Source organism: Pristiophorus japonicus, chromosome 15 (assembly GCF_044704955.1).
Source record: "Pristiophorus japonicus isolate sPriJap1 chromosome 15, sPriJap1.hap1, whole genome shotgun sequence".
Classification (NCBI taxonomy): domain Eukaryota; kingdom Metazoa; phylum Chordata; class Chondrichthyes; family Pristiophoridae; genus Pristiophorus; species Pristiophorus japonicus.
In genome coordinates, this window is record NC_091991.1 from 141,492,766 (window position 1) to 141,512,435 (window position 19,670).

At 44.8% G+C, this 19,670-nt stretch overlaps 1 protein-coding gene across 1 annotated transcript in view; it reads right to left on the minus strand.

Moving 5' to 3' along the window:
* The window catches only part of clec16a (C-type lectin domain containing 16A), a 287,365-nt gene that overhangs the window by 160,176 nt on the left and 107,519 nt on the right, over positions 1-19,670 (minus strand). Inside the window, exon 15 of the mRNA XM_070901025.1 lies at positions 18,370-18,479. Coding sequence (XP_070757126.1) covers positions 18,370-18,479 — 110 coding nt within the window. The remainder of the gene's footprint in view (positions 1-18,369; positions 18,480-19,670) is intronic.

Genomic DNA, 19,670 nt, shown 5'->3' on the forward strand with positions numbered 1-19,670 from the left:
GCGGTCACAATTGTAGCTCGTAACAAAAACATTTATAGCACAAAAGCTTAAAAGTGTGCCAACAATGTACCATAGACAAAATTTAACATCTCAAGGTTGCTGTCCAGACAGACAGACAGACTTTCCTCATTTTGACGCATAAAATAAAATATCTATGCAGGATTTCTAAAGAGTAGATTAGTTTGTGTAATTCTGCATATAAATGCCATAAAACATCACAGTACCAGTGGTCAGCCCCTTTTCATAACAGTCCTTTTTGCTTTTTTCTCCCATTATGAATGGAAGCACTAAAACAGGTTAAGGCATTGCAACATGTTGAAAGTGTATAATTACAAGTTATCTTGGAGGATGCCAGATTGCTGTGCTGGCTCCCAACTCTGTACCTGGCTGGCCTCCCAACTGCACTACTCCATTGCCCTGTTGAAAGCAGTAGAGGCAAGTAGGTTAACCTGCAACATTAGGCACCAGGAGCTCGGATTTTTCCAGATATAAAATATGATTTATAGTACAAATGGTGTGACGTAGAACCTAAAAGCATCTGGAATCAATGACTGGGGCGAAAATACGAGGACATTTTTTTTCAGTAGTAAATTACCAGAAAATAAAACTGCAAAATAAAACAAACAGTCATCATATTACACTTTTGCATCAGTGCACTTATCACACTGTGCACAGTTCTGGTCTCCATATTGCAATAATGATAGAGGCACTGGAGAAGGTGTAAAAAAAGATTTACAAGGCTGATACCAGAACTGAGAGGTTGGGCCGAAAATTTCAGCCTCGCCAGGTGCATACGATGTGCGCATGCACCCGAAGAGGCCTCGCAAATGCCGGTTCTCGGCGCGCGATGCACACGCGCCGAGAATCAGCTTTTGCAATCTGTCAATTGACAGATCGCACACATCCCCGCAGGAAGGACATTCGCGGGGCAGAGATTGTGTTATTTGCCTAACTCTTGCCCAGCGAATGCCCTTCAAACTCTTACACCTGTTAAAAGCAAGCGTATAGCCTACTTTTACCAGCATATGAGTTTTAAAACATAGAAAAATTAAATTTATTCACAAATTTTTATATTAAAAATCCTGTCCATTAAGGTAAATTTATTTTTAACCCTATTAAAACACATTTAACATTTTTTTTGAAATATATATTTTTTCTAAAACATTTAATTACATTCAATTTCAATTAATTTTAAATGTGAGGTTTTTAAAAAATTTTCAGGGGTTATTCCCATTGATTGCATTATTACTAGATGTTCATTGGTGGTTCAGGCCCACGTGATCTCAGGATATAAATACGTATCTGGAAGAAATGTTCCAGTACGCTGTTCTGCGAAACTAGGGCTCCGACTGCAATCCTACGTTCCCCCAGGACCACCAGGTATTTTCGTAAAAATAATTCCAGTCAGAGGCGTTTGCACGAAGGAAGCTTCCGACTGCAATTTCCCTCCCCGCCCCCATTATAACCATCAGGAAAGACTGAACAGGCTATGGCTCTTTTCTTTGAAAAAGAGAAGGCTGAGGAGTGACATAATAAAGGTCTTCATAATTATAAGAGATTTACATAAGAAATAGGAAAGAAGACAGGGTTAGGCCATTTGGCTCCTTGAGCCTGCTCCACCATTCAATAAGATTATGGGTTTGACAGGGTTGACGTAGAGAATAAGTTTCTACTTGTGGGGAGCCCAAAACTGGGGGTGGGGGTGGGGGTGAGGGGGGGTCATTAATATAAGATAGTCACTAATAAATCCAATAAAGGACTCAGGAGAAACCTCTTTACCCAGAGAACGGTTAAAATGTGGAACTCACTAACGCAAGGAGTAGTTGAGGCAAATAGCATAGATGCTATTAAAGGGAAGCTAGATATGTACATGAGGGAGAAAGGAATAGAAGGATATACTTTGATGGAGGTCATTTGGAGCATAAACACCAAGATAGACTAGTTGGGCCAAATGGTAGGTTTCTGTACTATAAATATTATGTAATACAGAGAGGTTCATAGCTTGCAGCAATGCAAAAGTAACAGCATAAAACTCCAGACTGAAGCCCCAACCAGATTACGGAAAGCATAAAGCCGAGAGGCGAGACATTCCTGCCAAGGGACATATTTCACAGAACTTAGGATTTGGTATTGTTCGGAATATAACTTCAGTCTGGTGTGAAGCAGATATGAAGGTGCTCTGGTCGTCTATTGGACACTATCAATTAGTATAGAGTTCTTTTAACGTTGAGATTTTTCCCTTGACCTCTCCTAATATGTATTTTTTTAAGTTATGCTCCTCCTGTACAATGTGGGAACTCAGGAACGACTCCAGTGTCCCTGACGACTACGTGTGCAGGAAGTGTATCCACCTCCAGCTCCTGACGGTCCGCGTTGCGGAGTTGGAGCTGAGAGTGGATTCACTCTGGAGCATCCACGATGCTGAGAATGAAGTGAGTAGCACGTGTAGCAAGTTGGTCATACCACAAGAGAAGGGTCCACAGCTAGATAGGGAATGGAAGACCAGCAGGAAGAGCAGTGCAAAGAAGGTAGTGCAAGGGTCCTCTGTGGTCATCCCCCTGCAAAACAGATACACTGCTTTGAGTACTGTTGAGGGAGATGACTCATCAGGGGAGGGCAGCAGCAGCTGCCAAGTTCATGGCACCGTGGCTGGCTCTGTTACACAGGAGGGCAGGAAAAAGAGTGGGAGAGCGATAGTGATAGGGGATTCAATTGTTAGGGGAATAGATAGGCGTTTCTGCGGCAGCAACCGAGACTCCAGGATAGTATGTTGCCTCCCTGGTGCAAGGGTCAAGGATGTCTCGGAGCGGGTGCAGGACATTCTAAAAAGGGAGGGAGAACAGCCAGTTGTCGTGGTGCACATTGGTACCAACGACATAGGTAAAAAAAAAGGGATGAGGTCCTACGTAATGAATTTAAGGAGCTAGGAGGTAAATTAAAAAGTAGGTCCTCAAAAGTAGTAATCTCGGGATTGCTACCAGTACCACGTGCTAGTCAGAGTAGGAATCACAGGATAGCACAGATGAATACGTGGCTTGAGCAGTGGTGCAGCAGGGAGGGATTCAAATTCCTGGAGCATTGGAACCGGTTCTGGGGGAGGTGGGACCAGTACAAACCGGACGGTCTACACCTGGGCAGGACCGGAACCAATGTCCTAGGGGGATTGTTTGCTAGTACTGTTGGGGAGGAGTTAAACTAATATGGCAGGGGGATGGGAACCAATGGAGGGAGACAGAGGGAAACAAAAAGGAGATAAAAGCAAAAAACAGAAAGATGAGATGAGAAAAAGTGGAGGGCAGAGAAATGCAGGGCAGAGAAATGCAAGACAAAGAACTAAAAGGGCCACACTACATCATAATCCTAAAAGGACAAAGGGTGTTAAAAAAAAACAAGCCTGAAGGCTTTGTGTCTTAATGCAAGGAGTATTCGTAATAAGGTGGATGAATTAACTGTGCAAATAGATGTTAACGGATATGATGTGATTGGGTTTATGGAGACGTGGCTCCAGGATGATCAGGGCTGTGAACTCAACATCCAGGGGTATTCAACATTCAGGAAGGATAGAATAAAAGGAAAAGGAGGTGGGGTAGCATTGCTGGTTAAAGAGGAGATTAATGCAATAGTTAGGAAAGACATTAGATGTGGAATCTATATGGGTAGAGCTGCAGAACACCAAAGGGCAAAAAATGTTAGTGGGAGTTGTGTACAGACCTCCAAACAGTAATAGTGATGTTGGGGAGGGCATCAAACAGGAAATTATGGGTGCATGCAATAAGGGTGCAGCAGTTATAATGGGTGACTTTAATATGCACATAGATTGGACTAACCAAACTGGAAGCAATACGGTGGAAGAGGATTTCCTGGAGTGCATAAGGGATGGTTTTCTAGACCAATATGTCGAGGAACCAACTAGGGGAGAGGCCATCTTAGACTGGGTATTGTGTAATGAGAGGGGATTAATTAGCAATCTCGTTGTGCGAAGAGTGACCATAATATGGTGGAATTCTGTATTAGGATGGAGAATGAAACAGTTAATTCAGAGACCATGGTCCAGAACTTAAAGAAGGGTAACTTTGAAGGTATGAGGCGTGAATTGGCTAGGATTGATTGGCGAATGATACTTGAGGGGTTGACTGTGGATGGGCAATGGCAGATATTTAGAGACCGCATGGATGAACTACAAAATTGTACATTCCTGTCTGGCATAAAAATAAAAAAGCGAAGGTGGCTCAACCGTGGCTATCAAGGGAAATCAGGGATAGTATTAAAGCCAAGGAAGTGGCATATAAATTGGCCAGAAATAGCAGCGAACCCAGAGACTGGGAGAAATTTAGAACTCAGCAGAGGAGGACAAAGGGTTTGATTAGGGCAGGGAAAATAGAGTACCAGAGGAAGCTTGCAAGGAACATTAAGACGGACTGCAAAAGTTTCTATAGATATGTAAAGAGAAAAAGGTTAGTAAAGACAAACGTAGGTCCCTGCCGTCGGAATCAGGGGAAGTCATAATGGGGAACAAAGAAATGGCGGACCAATTGAACAAGTACTTTGGTTCGGTATTCACTAAGGAGGACACTAACAACATTCCGGCTATAAGAAGGGTCAGAGGGTCTAGTAAGGAGGAGGAACTGAGGGAAATCCTTATTAGTCGGGAAATTGTGTTGGGGAAATTGATGGGATTGAGGGCCGATAAATTCCCAGGGCCTGATGGACTGCATCCCAGAGTACTTAAGGAGGTGGCCTTGGAAATAGTGGATGCATTGACGGTCATTTTCCAACATTCCATAGACTCTGGATCAGTTCCTATCGAGTGGAGGGTAGCCAATGTAACCCCACTTTTTAAAAAAGGAGGGAGAGAGAAAACAGGGAATTATCGACCGGTCAGCCTGACATCGGTAGTGGGTAAGATGATGGAATCAATTATTAAGGATGTCACAGCAGCGCATTTGGAAAGAGGTGACATGATAGGTCCAAGTCAGCATGGATTTGTGAAAGGGAAATCATGCTCGACAAATCTTCTGGAATTTTTTGAGGATGTTTCCAGTAGAGTGGACAAGGGAGAACCATTTGATGTGGTATATTTGGACTTTCAGAAGGCTTTCGACAAGGTTCCACACAAGAGATTAATGTGCAAAGTTAAAGCACATGGGATTGGGGGTAGTGTGCTGACGTGGATTGAGAACTGGTTGTCAGACAGGAAGCAAAGAGTAGGAGCAAATGGGTACTTTTCAGAATGGCAGGCGGTGACTAGTGGGGTACCGCAAGGTTCTGTGCTGGGGCCCCAGCTGTTTACATTGTACATTAATGATTTAGACGAGGGGATAAAATGTAGTATCTCCAAATTTGCGGATGACACTAAGTTAGGTGGCAGTGTGAGCTGCGAGGAGGATGCTATGAGGCTGCAGAGCGACTTGGATAGGTTAGGTGAGTGGGCAAATGCATGGCAGATGAAGTATAATGTGGATAAATGTGAGGTTGTCCAATTTGGTGGTAAAAACAGAGACACAGACTATTATCTGAATGGTGACAGATTAGGAAAAGGGGAGGTGCAACAAGACCTGGGTGTCATGGTACATCAGTCATTGAAGGTTGGCATGCAGGTACAGCATGCGGTTAAGAAAGCAAATGGCATGTTGGCCTTCATAGCGAGGGGATTTGAGTACAGGGGCAGGGAGGTGTTGCTACAGTTGTACAGGGCCTTGGTGAGGCCACACCTGGAGTATTGTGTACAGTTTTGGTCTCCTAACCTGAGGAAGGACATTCTTGTTATTGAGGGAGTGCAGCGAAGGTTCACCAGACTGATTCCCGGGATGGCGGGACTGACATATTAAGAAAGACTGAATCAACTGGGCTTGTATTCACTGGAGTTCAGAAGAATGAGAGGGGACCTTATAGAAATGTTTAAAATTCTGATGGGTTTAGACAGGTTAGATGCAGGAAGAATGTTCACAATGTTGGGGAAGTCCAGAACCAGGGGTCACAGTCTAAGGGGTAAGCCATTTAGGACCGAGATGAGGAGAAACTTCTTCACCCAGAGTGGTGAACCTGTGGAATTCTCTACCACAGAAAGTTGTTGAGGCCAATTCACTAAATATATTCAAAAAGGAGTTAGATGTAGTCCTTACTACTAAGGGGATCAAGGGGTATTTCAAGAAAGCAGGAATGGGGTACTGAAATTGCATGTTCAGCCATGAACTCATTGAATGGCAGTGCAGGCTAGAAGGGCCGAATGGCCTACTCCTGCACCTATTTTCTATTTTCTATGTTTCTAAGAGGCAATCTGTGCATGCATGCAAGCATGAATGTACAAAGCTCTTTCTTGCCAGGGCAAATGCAATTCACAGACTGCAGTTCGATACAGGCCTTATCAGTTATGCTCAGCAGTCTACCACAATCAGTTTCAGATCAGTTTAAAATAATTTAAGACCCAGCACAATAAGACACTGGGTACTCTTATACACCGTATAGAAAAAAATAGTCGTTTCTAAGAATTTCCTCCCAATATCTGAATGCAGAAAAAATGGCATGACTTCCAAGCACTTCATTCTTTGAGTTCAAAGAAAATTGTGGTAATAGCCTTTCTTCAACCAGAAGTGGTTGAAGAATTATGAAAATTCTGGCTTCACTTAGCTGGTCAAAATGCCAAGTGCTAAGCTGTGGTATCAAGTGTAAAACCATTGAAAAACTGAGATCTTACAAGTAGTACAAGTTAGCTTCCATGGTAAGATTAGTTAAAGGGTCCTGTAGAAACAAATGCAAATACAAAGTCAGTGATAGTCTAAAACATTTCAATGCAATGATCTGGTTTTCACCTATATTGCCATAATGGCTCAGATTTTCCTGCAACAGCAACGTACACCATAAGATTTCCATTTATATAGTGCCTTTCATGACCATCAGACGTCTCAAAGCGCTTTACAGCCAATGAAGTACTTTTGGAGTGTTGTAATGTGGGAAATATGTGGTAGCCAATTTGCACACAGCAAGCTCCCACAAACAGCAATGTGATAATCACCAGATAATCTGTATTAGTGATGTTGATTGTGGGATAAAGATTGACCAGGACATCGGGGAATAACACCCCTGCTCTTTTTCGAAATGGTGCCTTTTACGTCCACCTGAGAGAGCAGGTTTAAAGTCTCATCCGAAAGATGGCACCAACAACAATGCAGAACTCCCTTAGCACTGCACTGGAGTGTCAGTCTAGATTTGTGTGTTCAAGTCCCTGGAGTGGGACTTGAACCCACAACTTTATGACTCAAAGACAAGTCTGCTACCCACTGAGCCACAGGTGACACACAATATAGCATTGTAGCGCACTGATCGCGCGCTTGATAACTTCTTTATTTTCCTGCATTTCTAATTAGAATACGCCATAGCAAGCATTGCGGCGAATAGGAAGCTGCACAACCATTTTACCAGCAAATCAACAAATACATCAAACAGGATGGCAACGTAAAGACTTAAAACCAGATAAGTAGGGCGCTCATCTGAAACGCTACGACTGCTGGGCTGATCTCTTCTCAGTGGAATCAATCAGGTTACTTCCATTTAGAACGTGTTGTTAGTGATATGAATTTGAATACGGAGATTCCACGGGTTTGCTGAGCCACGGGTTTTCTGGTCGCAGTCCAGCCCCATGTATAAGCGAATACAATGGTTTGCTACAATTGATTTTGGAAGATCCATGAACAATAAACCAAGCTGCTGCCAGGTCACCAGCGGCATTTTTAAAGTAAGTGACAGCAATGTGAAAACTGGTGATAACATGGCAAAATCTCGATCGCCATGGTATTTAATGGAGGTGGACGCCATGAAAATTGCTTTCCAACTGGTTTTCGGCGAGGGGCATGGGAATCACTGCAAAAGTCCCAAGAAAATATGCAGTGCCATAATTCATGGCACAAGTCACTTACTCCATAATTTCCTCTTTCCTTTGCGGCGTTCAAGAGCCCTGACCATGTAAATGCATATTGGTGTAGGTCCACAGGAAAATCTGGGCCGATATTTTGTCATGCTAAATTTATCCTTTTGTCTCAATATTAAGCAAGCAACAGCCGAAAACAGGCTGGTTGCCACAGCAATTAGAAGTGTTAATCAGCTACCCAGAGCGGGAGTCACAGTTCGATTCTAGGAACAGAGGCCCCGATATTGGTGGCCTTACTGCCCACCGCCACCAAGTTTTCCTCTTGGGCTAGAGCGAGCAGAAGGATAGTACTGCCAGTTGACACTTCTGGCGGCCAAGTAGCGCAAGTGGCCTCCCGGCCACCAAGCTGCCAGATTGGTGTGGGCAGGAGTCGCCACCAGCAGGGGGGGAGGACTGCTGCATGGAGGCTGTTCTAACCCCGATGGTAGGTATGAAGAAGGAAAAAAAAGTTAGTGAAAATATTTAAAACTTTTTTTTAAAAAAGCAGGATGGGGTCTCCTGAAGGTGTTCCGGTGTTTTTTTTAATTCCTATGATTTTTATTTGCAGGTGTTCCACCCTCCCTGAGCCCAACTCCAACCTCGGCAGCACTTGGGTGGCAAGAGCCTTTGCTGCAGAGATTGAGAGCTCCCGCCCACTGCTGCCCAGATTGACGGTGCAAGCCATTGTTTGGCCGCTGTGCAGTACTGCCACCTCTTTTAGAGGAATGGTCCAGGCAACGTACCGCCCGGTCTCTTGGCGGTCCTTTGGGTGGCACTTGGGTGGGTCATGGCTTCGACCGAGTTCGGGCACATAGGAACAGGAGTAGGCCAGTTAGCCCCCTATTCAGCCGTTCAATGAGATCCTGGCTGATCTGTGACCTAAATCTAATTACAAATCTTTGCCCCATATCCCTTAATACCTTTGGTTAATAGAACTCAATCAATCTCAGATTTAAAATTAACAATTGATCCAGCATCAACTGCCATTTGCAGAAGAGAGTTCCAAACTTCTACCACTCTTTGCGTGTTTCCTAACTTCACCCCTAAAAAGGCCTGGCTCTCATTTTTAGGCTATGTCCCCCAGTTCCAGATTCCCCAAACAACAGAAATAGTTTCTCACTATCCCATTTAATATCTTGAAACCTTCGATCAAATCACCCCTTAATCTTCTAAATTCCACCAGAATGCAACCTTAGCTTGTGTAATTTCTCCTTGTAATTTAAGCCTTGGAGTCCAGTATCATTTTAGTAAATCTACGCTGCACTCCCTACAAGGCTATTGCTGCTTGTTTATGGAGGTTTCTGTGGTTTCAATACAATAGGAAACCCCAAGTGAATCATTGACAGTCATCTTAGGCTATCAATAAAGATTATTTTCATTCAATGGTGATAAGAAAGCCATTCTGGGAGATGTCTGCTGCCTGCCCACAGTTCTAAGATGAGGCCCACTCTGGAACCTTTGGCAAAAGTGCCCAGCAGGCAGCAAGCAAAATCCTAGATCAGCTGGGATCAGAACAGCTTAGCATGAAAGTAGATCTAAGCCGAGGGAGACAACAAGAGAATTCAGAAGCATAGAAATTAGGGCCCAAGTTTCGACTCGAGTTGATCCTATTTTTTTGGAGCCGTAATTCTCAGCATTTAGTTTACTCCAGTTCTAGTTAGTTAGAATAGCTTCGTTTTAGTACAGTTTTTTTTTCCAAAAGGGGGTGTTACCAGCGACTTATGCCCATCTAGCAAGTTTAGGCAGCGAAAAGTTACTCCAAACTAACTTAGAACGGAGTAAATGTCGATTTTTGTACGCTCAGGAAAACCTTGCCTGCACTTTAGAAATTAGGCGCAGGTAGCGAGAGATGGGGGCTGGGGGGGGGGGAAAGTTAGGGGATTTTACAAAGCATTAAACACTTCACTTTTACCAATAAAGAGCCATCAAGAAATGATAAATAAATCAATAAATCAATCAAAAAATAAAATAAATCAATAAATAAAAAATTTTAAGTTTCTACTCACCTACTGCAGCACCGGGAGCCCTCCAACAGCCTGCCGAAGAGCTGCTGATCGGGCGGGCCCCACCGGCAGGGAGGCGTTTGGGTGGGTCCCACTGCCGAGGAGGTAAGGGCAGTGGCGACGAGGCGAGGGACGGTGAGGCAGGCAGGCCACTTGGCCCAGGATAGGGGCGGCGAACAGTGCGAAGTCTCCTCTGCCAAGGATAGGGTCGCCCAGAGACAGGACGCGCTGGGAGGACCAAGAGCTACTGCACACACATGCAGACTCCACTGTGCACGCGCACAGCAGCTGGCACTCTTTGGCCCAGGGCTGTAGCTCCGCCCCCAGCTGCTTGTTGACTGTGAAACAAGCAGCTGGTCTCTCGGAGTGTGCCGTTCTGGGAGGACATCCGATTGGGCCCTATGTTACTGGTCTAATAATCCAGAGAACACGAGTTCAAATCTCACTATGGCAGTTTGAGGATTTGAACTCAGTTTATAAAAAAGAACTGCTAAGTGACCATAAAGCTGTTGGATTGTCTTGGGAACCAATAGGTTCACCAATATCTTTTGGGGAACGAAACCTGCCGTTCTTACCCGGTTTGGCCAATGTGTGACTCTAGTTCCAGCGGTACAAGGCAGCCCTTCTCAAGGGCAAGTATGGATGGGCAATAAATGCAGGTCTCACCTGCGATGTACACATCTCGAGAACAAAAAAAAGTTACATTACGGTTATTTTGCATTAACTGAGGATCATATGAAATTGATTGTTCTTGCTATGAAATTTGCACTGTTTATTCATGTATTTTATATCAAATAAACTAGTTTGTTGGTTTGAAGTAGTTCCTCAGCGCCATACAGTCTTTTTCAGACTGCCATCCATAAAGAGGGGAGAATACAAGGACTATATTTCAGTAGAGTTTACACACGAGACACGAGTGACATGAAATGCTGATCCAGAGAATATCTAGCACAAAAATCATTAGACAATTTACTATATTTTTATACATGCATTTAATTGCTTGCCCCTCTCTTTTAAAGGTATCTTCTTTTCCTCAGCAATCGGAAGTTGGTTTATCTAATAAAATTCTGATAAAGGCTTTGAGAAGTTAGAAGAATGATAGTTGTGGTTGTGTATACAGGATTCGATTACTTTTGAAAGTTACAAATGGCAAACATCAGCATTTTTGAGACATGTCTACTTTATCAAAAATCAGCATGCAATGTCTGGACTGCAGTATGTGGGAGTTTGTGGACAGCGAAACAGTCCCGAGCAAACACATCTGCAGGAGCTATCTCCATCTCAAATCTCTCCGGCTCAGAATCATTGAGCTGGAGTGCGAGTTGGAGACACTGACACATAAGGGAGGTGGAGGAATTTCTGGACAGTTTTATCCAGAATACAGTCACACCCCATAGGAAAGCACAGGTTTAGGAAAGGAAGGGTGTGACTTGTTAGGGAGCCGGTTAGCAGGATTTAGGAGAGGTTGAGAAGGAGGTCCCGCAGACACTGGACCTGTCCAACATGTACGATGTGCTTGCTACCTGTGAGGACAAGGAGAAAGGCTGCAGGGAGGACAGCTACAATGCAGACTAAGGCACCGTGGCTTAGAAGGCTGTCCGAGGGGGCGGGGGCGCGGGGGGGGGACCCAGAACAGAAATGTGTCAGTGATCGGGGATTCTACAATTAGGGGGATAGAAAGCGTCCTCAGCAGCCAAGAACGAGAATCCCAAATGGTGTGCTGCCTACCCGGTGCCAGGGTAAGGAATATTTCACAGCGGCTGGAGTGGAACTTGGAAAGGGAGGGAGGGTAAATCCAATTGTTGTGGTCCATGTTGGAACTTCACGATCTTCCTCGCTGCCCTGCTCCACCGCACACTCAACAAGCTCCCCGCTGGAGTGGAACTAAACTATAAAATCAGTGGGAACCTGTTCAACCTTCGTCGCATCCAGGCAGAATCCAAGACCGCCCCATCCTCTGTCGTCGAACTACAGTACGTGGACGACACTTGCATTTGCGCACAGAGGTTGAACTCGAAGTCATCCTCAACATTTTCACTGAGGCGTCGAAAGCATGGGCCTTACACTAAACATCCGTAAGACAAAGGTCCTCCACCAATCTGACCCCACCACACAGCACTGCCCCCCAATCATGAAGATCCACGGTGTGGCCCTGGACAACATGGACCACTTTCCATACCTCGGGAGCCTATCATCAGCAAGGGCAGACATAGACGACGAGGTTCAACACCGCCTCCAGTGTGCCAGTGCAGCTTTCGGCCGCCTGTGGAAGAGAGTGTTTGAAGATCAGGCCCTCAAATCTGGCACCAAGCTTATGGGCTACAGGGCTGCACTGATACTCGCCCTCCTGTATGGTTCAGAGACGTGGACCATATACAGTAGACACCTCAAATCGCTGGAGAAATACCACCAGCGATGCCTCCACAAGATCCTGCAAATCGCCTGGGAGGACAGATGCACCAACGTCAGTGTTCTCGATCAGGCCAACATCCCCAGCATCGAAGCACTGACCACACTTGACCAGCTCCGTTGGGCAGGCCGCATTGTTCGCATGCCCGACACGAGACTCCCAAAGCAAGCGCTCTACTCGGAACTCCTACATGGCAAACGAGCCCCAGGTGGGCAGAAGAAACATTTCAAGGACATTCTCAAAGCCTCCTTGATAAAGTGCAACATCCCCAGTGACACCTGGGAGTGCCTGGCCAAAGACCACCCTAAGTGGAAGAGCAGCATCCGGGAGGGCGCTGATCACCTAGAGCATGCAGAAAACAAGCGCAGGCAGCGGAAGGACTGCACGGCAAACCAGGCTCCCCACCCATCCTTTCCTCCAACGACTGTCTGCCCCACCTGCGACAGAGACTGTAATTCCCGTATTGGACTGTTCGGTCACCTGAGTGGAAGCACGTCTTCCTTGATTTCGAGAGACTGCCTATGATGAAGAACAACAGACAGGTCCTGCTGAAAGAGTAACAGGACTCTAAATTTAAAAGCAGGACCTTGAGGGTAATAATCTCTAGATTATTGTCCGAGCCAAGTGCATATTGGCATAGAAGCAGACAGATCAGGAGAATTAACATGTGGGTAATTGACTGGTGTGGGAAAGAGAGGTTTCCTTTTCATGGGATACTGGCACCAGGGAGTGGTTGAAGCAAATAATGTAGATGCCTTTATGGGGAGGCTAAACAAGCATGTATGAGGGGGCAGGGAATAGAGGGTTATGATGATACATTTAGATGAGGAAAGATGGGAGGCAGCTCGAGTGGAGCATAAATGCCAGCATGGACTGGTTGGGTCGAATGGCCGGTTTGTGTGTCGTATATCCTATGTAATCCTATGATTTGATCTTCCCATGTGCCTGAGGTCACCCAACAATGTGTTCAAAATACCTTCTCCGCTGCAGAGCTTGTGCGCATGTGCATTAATTGATAACAATTTGTATTTATATAGTGCCTTTAATCTAGTAAAACATCCCAAGGTGCTTCACAGAAGTATTATCAAACAAATTTGACATCGAGCCATATAAAGAGATATTAGGATAGGTGACCAAAAGTTTAGTCAAAGAGGTAGGTTTTAAGGAGAGAGAGAGAGAGAGAGAGAGAGAGAGAGAGAGAGAGAGAGAGAAGCGGAGAGATTTAGACAGCCAGTGCCTAGCAAATAAATGGAAATACAATGGCACTTCTCGTCCAAATGCTTCCAATATTTTAATAAAGTTTATTAGCTTTTAGATAGGAAAAAATGGAACATGTTTAAACTAAAACATGTAATTTGAAACACTGCCAAGATTTAATTTCTTTTGAGATTCTCCGCCAGAAAGATGGATGTGTGAATAATGATTCACCACATATTTTCCCCCATAAAATTTACAGTAAAAGAATTAAGTCATTGTTTTAACATATCCCAAGATTGCATCATAAAAGAAAATGTTTCGATATAACTAGTTATTCTGGTTAGTTATAGCTTTGCAGAGGTTATAAATCACACTGGTTTTGCAAAATAAGCACAAAACACCTCATAATTTCCAAATTGCTTTATAAGACATTTTATGTAGTGAAAGAAAGAATTCGCAATTATATTATCTAGGGTCTTTCTCAACCATAGGATGTCCCAAAGCACTTCACAACTGAGAAAGTACTTCTGAAATGTTGGCACTGCTGTAATATGGGGAAACATAGCAATAAATTTTCACAAAGTCCCACAAACAGCTAAATGGCCAGATCATCTGTTTTTAGTTGTTGGTTGAATGATGAATGTTGGCCAGATGCCGAGTGAACTCCCCTTCTTCTCTTTGAATAGTGCCGTGGGATCATTCACATGAATTTCAACAGGTAGATGGGGCCTCGGTTTAATGTTGCATTCAAAAGACGGGACCTGTGACAGCCCTCATTACTGCACTGAAGTGTCAGCCTAAATTATGTGATCAAGTCTCTAAGGTCTAGAACAATGTTCCCTCTAATTTTTTTTTTTTTCGGTGTGGTCCCTTTAAATCTGTTGCATGGCCACACATGTGCTGTATCTTCCAGCAGCAACAGCTTGTGAGTGGACTGCGCGGGACCTCCCGATTGATGCATGGCCGCGCACCTTAGGGGGAACATTGGCCTCGAACCCACGACCTACTGACTTAGAGTGACGGTGTTACCATTGAGCAAAGGCTGGCAGCTTTAGTCTCCTCTCTGTCTATGAAGCCTTTTGCAGGTCAAACAAAATTTATTGGAGACAATATAATGTATGCCAATTAACAGTATTTTATGGCGACAAGCGTTTTCAGTATGCCAAATGTCAGAAATGGATTCCTGCTCTAGAGTAGGGGAGGGAATGGCAAACATTCAGGAAAACAGCACCAAAGCCCACAAAGTTGTTTTGGAGTTTCTTCTTTTAAGATGATGACTAGGTTTCTATTTCAAGCAAGCATAGTCTCAGTGCTCCAGAATACATCTTTGATCTCTATCGACAAGGAAGATCCTATCAAGCCTGAAAACTACAGGGGAATCTTGTATCAGTGGCTATTAAGTTTGCCCTTCAGATGGTCATGGCATATACTGGATCCCTTGGAGTCTTGCAGTGTCAGAAAAGAACAGACTGGATCTTGTTCCTAAGAAATGTACAGGGTAGGATGTAGATTTATACAATATTGCAGAAGGTCATAAGGCTCAAGGGATACCCCCTTACATTGCTTTCGTTAATTATTGATAGGTTATCAACCCATTGCCTCTTCGACTCTCATGAAGCAGCCCGAAGCTACAACAAAATGTGGCCAAATCTAGAATTTTATTCAGGATATGGACTCCAGATTCATGCAAGGAGACACTTGCTGAACGATCCCTCTTCAAAGAGGAGTGAGACAAGGTCGTCCACTATCATCTATTCTACTCAATGTCTTAGGCAATAATGGCATCATAGGGGAGCCTTAGAGTGTCTGTTCTGTCACTTCTGAAAGTATTGTTGCACTTCTTTTCACAGTTGATATTGCATTATTGATGGACTCATCCAGGGATTCAACACACACTGCTCATTATCTTGAACAATAGACTAACTAGTGGGATATGGGGGTGAGTGTAGCCAAATATGATATGAAGAGGGAATCTTAAAGGCATTGACTGATAGGTACAAGGGGCATCTAACCCCATTGTTGATTCATGTCAGTACCTGATCAGAGTAAATGCACACAACCCTTCAAGGCCACATTGAGAAGGCATGAAGGGCACTTTGTTTTGTCTCCTTCTTAAATAAAACCAAAGCTCCAATACACAATGAAATTGTCTCTTTTGAAACAAACAGCAGATAGGATGCATTTTCCCCACTACTGCTCTCCACTAAATTTTTGATGTACTATATAGTTTAAAACAGAAGAAAATATAACGTGTCTTTAGATTCATAAGTAAGGGATAATAGCAGGTCACTGGGTATGTGCCTATTTCTACCACTCTTCTAATCTTACATATTGTTTAGACCTCTTCAGGATACATGAGAACTGGTTGATGTCGAGATACATCTCCTCCACAGCTCAGTCAGAATTATAGGGTCAAGTTTCGGCCTGAGTTGTTCCTATTTTTTTGGAGCAACTAGTTTAGAATGGAGTATCTTAGAAATTGCAATTCTCAGCATTTAGTTTGCTCCAGTTCGAGTGAGTTAGAACAGTTTCATTTTAGAACAGACTTTTTTTTCCAAAAGGGGGCGTGCCCGGCCACTTACACCCGTTTTGCAAGTTTAGGCAGCGAAAACTTACTCCAAACTAACTTAGAATGGAGTAAATGTAGATTTTTGTATGCTCAAAAAAACCTTGCCTACACTTAGAAAATCAGGTGTAAGGAAGAGAGAGATTGGGGTGAGCGAAGTTTACATACATGAAACACATCACTTTTAAAAATAAAGAGCCATCAATAATAAATTATAAATAAATCAAAAAAAAATTAAAAAATTAAAAAATAAAAAAAAAAATTAAATTTCTACTCACCGACTGCAACACCGGGAGCCCTCCAACAGCGTGCTGGGACGGGGCCCCCCCCAGTGTGTGTCTCTCTGACTGTCTCTATTTCTGACAATGAGAGGAGGGGGGGAGAAGGGAGGGGAGAGCGCGCGCGCGCAAAGAGAGGGGAGAGCGGAGAGGGAGGGAGAGAGGAGAGAGAGAGGGAGAGGGGGTAGAGGGGGGAGGCTGAATGGGTCCGGCCGACAAGAAGAAGCCGGGCCGAAGACTTTGGGTGGGGCCTGCCCCCAGCAAGATGCCGGGAGGGCAGGCCCCGCCGAAGACGTGGAGGGGTAACGAACCGGACCCTGAAGAGGGGAGGGGGGGGGGGGGGTGGGGGAAAGAGGGGAGCCGGAGCGGAGCAGGAGCTGCGGGGGGGTTGGGAGCGGCGTGCAGCAGAGCGGGAGCTGAACAGGGGGACGGGCGAGCGGTGTGGGGAGAGCCAGACCGGGAGCAGGAAGCGAGGGGGGGGGTGGGGTGCCGGAGCCGTAGCAGGACCTCGAGGAGGGAGGTGCAGTCCAGTCTTCACCACCCCAGTGAGCCCATTCGGCCAGGGCTGGGGACTGTGCGCTTCGGGCCCCTCCCACACAGTATTGGGCACCTGGAGCTACTGCACATGCACGCACACTGTAGCGCGCATGTGCTGAGGTCCTGGCACTGTTTTCAATGCCGGGACCTGTCTCCGCCCCCCACAGCTTGTGCTGCGCTGCGCCAAGGGCCCGGATCGACCTGAGAGAGGGGAGAATACTAAGATAAGTTTTCAGCATGGTTTTGAGCGCAGAAATCAGGCGTGGCTCGCGGGGCTGCGCCGTTCTAGGCATGGGCCGAAACTTGACCCCTATATATATGGGAGAATTGTTGAGGAAAAATATGCTACACAATTTGTGGTGCTAACACAATTTAGAACTGCACATCCAAGCAGCCAATAATTGTATTCTCTCTTCTCCCTCAAAACACACACACACAGAAAAACCCCTAATGAGATGCACATACCCATTATGACACACCATAATTTTTACATTGTTTTAATTATGCTGGCCTTGTCCTAGTGATGTCAATAATGCCATCTTGTAGCCATGTTGCTGCGTGTTGTGGTGGTTAATTTTCACATTATGAGCCACTAATATGGATACCTGATTAGTCTTAGAGATGACTTGCCCCGATCTGAAATATTATTTTCAAACCTTACAGTATAAAAGCAGAGGTGGAGGAAGGGAGGCATCTGTTGTTTAAATACCTGCTGATTGAGGCAATTCTTCCTGTATTCCAGCATATGAAGATCAATTTGACAGTAAGAATAACATTGTTAGAAAAATCACGAGCAACAAGACCAACCGCAGGAATAGTGTCTGTTGAAGGTTGGAGTTTCTGAAAGAAGACCTTCAGTTTTCTATTTCACTTTTTTTTTTAAAAACGCAGTTTGAATCTCAGTTTTAAGAAATTTGTACCCATGAGGTGATGGTGTTGAAATTGCTTCAACTAAACTGTTACTTCAACATTGTAAATAAATGGTTCAAACACAATGTTCCCTGTAATTTCTTTTGGCCAGCGTGCACCCTTTAACGGACTGAGCCGCTCATTCAAAATTCCGCGCATTTGTGGTTTTTTCAATTCAAAAGTCGGCTGCGGCACGCAGCTTAAAGGGAGCATTGTTCACAAGAACTGTAAAGGGATGGATATCACAGTGCCATGAAATAGTTAAATATTCTGATCCATGTCACACACACATAATGTTTGCAGTGCTAAAAATGTTATGTTCAACATGCTGGGTACACATAACCACCTAACTGGAAAACTGAATTTGTATTTATTAAGTGACGCCAACAGTTCTGTAATAGTCGAAGCCCTCTACTTCTTCAGAATCAAGTTTTCTCTACATTGTCTTTAATTTGGGAATTTAAATAAAATCCACTATGCACAAAGATACCAGATTCATTGATAATGTAACAATTCTTTTTTCATACACTTCATGACAAGTATTTAAAAAAATCCAAAACCTTTACCTCATGACAGGCAAGATGCACATCTTTAATAATACAGCTGCCACCTGATAGCACAAGTTGTCTAAGTAAGAGGCAGGCAAGCTCCAATGTAGCCAAACGAATTTTCCCATCTGTAAAGAGAAACAAAATAATAACCCTTACAAGCTCTGGCAACATTTGTTGTGGCAACTGCAAGTTTTCTATATTCAACATAGTAACATGTTGAGCTGAATCTATTCACCACTATTATACATACCTTTGATCAGGAAATGCTCACCGACTAGTTAAGTGTCATGTCACACAGCTATTTTTGGAAGTTTTTCCTTGAAAAGGAGCTCAAAGGTCATTGCAAGATTCTCAAGTTTGTTATCAAGACCACTTTAAGGTAGTTTTTATACCAAGTCAATGGGCTCAATTTTCCCCAGTGATTTGCACCATTTTTTTGGCCTAAGTTTAAAAAAACAGTTTCCTCAATCAACTTGCACCAGCGTAACTCAGTTACGATTTTTTTTAAGGTACATTTTTTTTTCAAGCCATCCACGCCAATTCTGGCCATTTAGGCAAGTTTGGCGAGCTGAGAGATACTCCAGTTCCTCTTTGGCCAGAGAATGTGGCCTCTGCAAAAAAACCTTCTGGCGAGTTAAAGAAATCGGTGCAGGTAAGTGCAGCAGCAGGAAAGGCGAGAGAGAGGTGGGGGGGGCGGGGGAGAGGGGTGGAAGAGAGAGGGGGAGAAGAGAAAGGGTGGAGGGGAAGCCTTTCAGGTGTAGTTTTTTGTGGGGACTGGGAGGGAGGAAGCCACTCGGCCTGTGATAGGGGCAGGGGAGCAGACCGGTAAGCCCTTCGGCCAGGGCTAGAGGCGGGAGCGCGCATCGGCAAGGCACTCGGGGCCAGGGTCGGGTTGGGGAGCGGACCGGCAAGCCCTTCGGCCAGGGCTAAGGGCGGGGGACTGGGACTGGCAAGGCACTCTGGCTGTGGGGGGGGGGGGGGGGGGGGAGCTTGAGCGGCACCGGCAAGGGGCGGGCTAAGCAAACAGATTGACAAGCCCTTCAGCCAGGGCTAGGGTAGCTGGACCGGCTTTAATAATTGGAGGTAAGTGGCTGCAATATATTTTAATGTGTTTTTAAGTTGATGCAATGTGTTTTAATGGATCTGAAATTCCGATGTCCCAGGTCCATAAGAAGCTCCTACGGATCCGGGAAGGCATCGGAAGACGGTTTCCAGCGCACAATGCGCATGCGCTGGAAACCGACAGTTCCGATCCATCAAGTTTTTAGTCTCAACAGATGGCCGCATCTCGGGAGCGAGGACATTTGCAGGGTAAG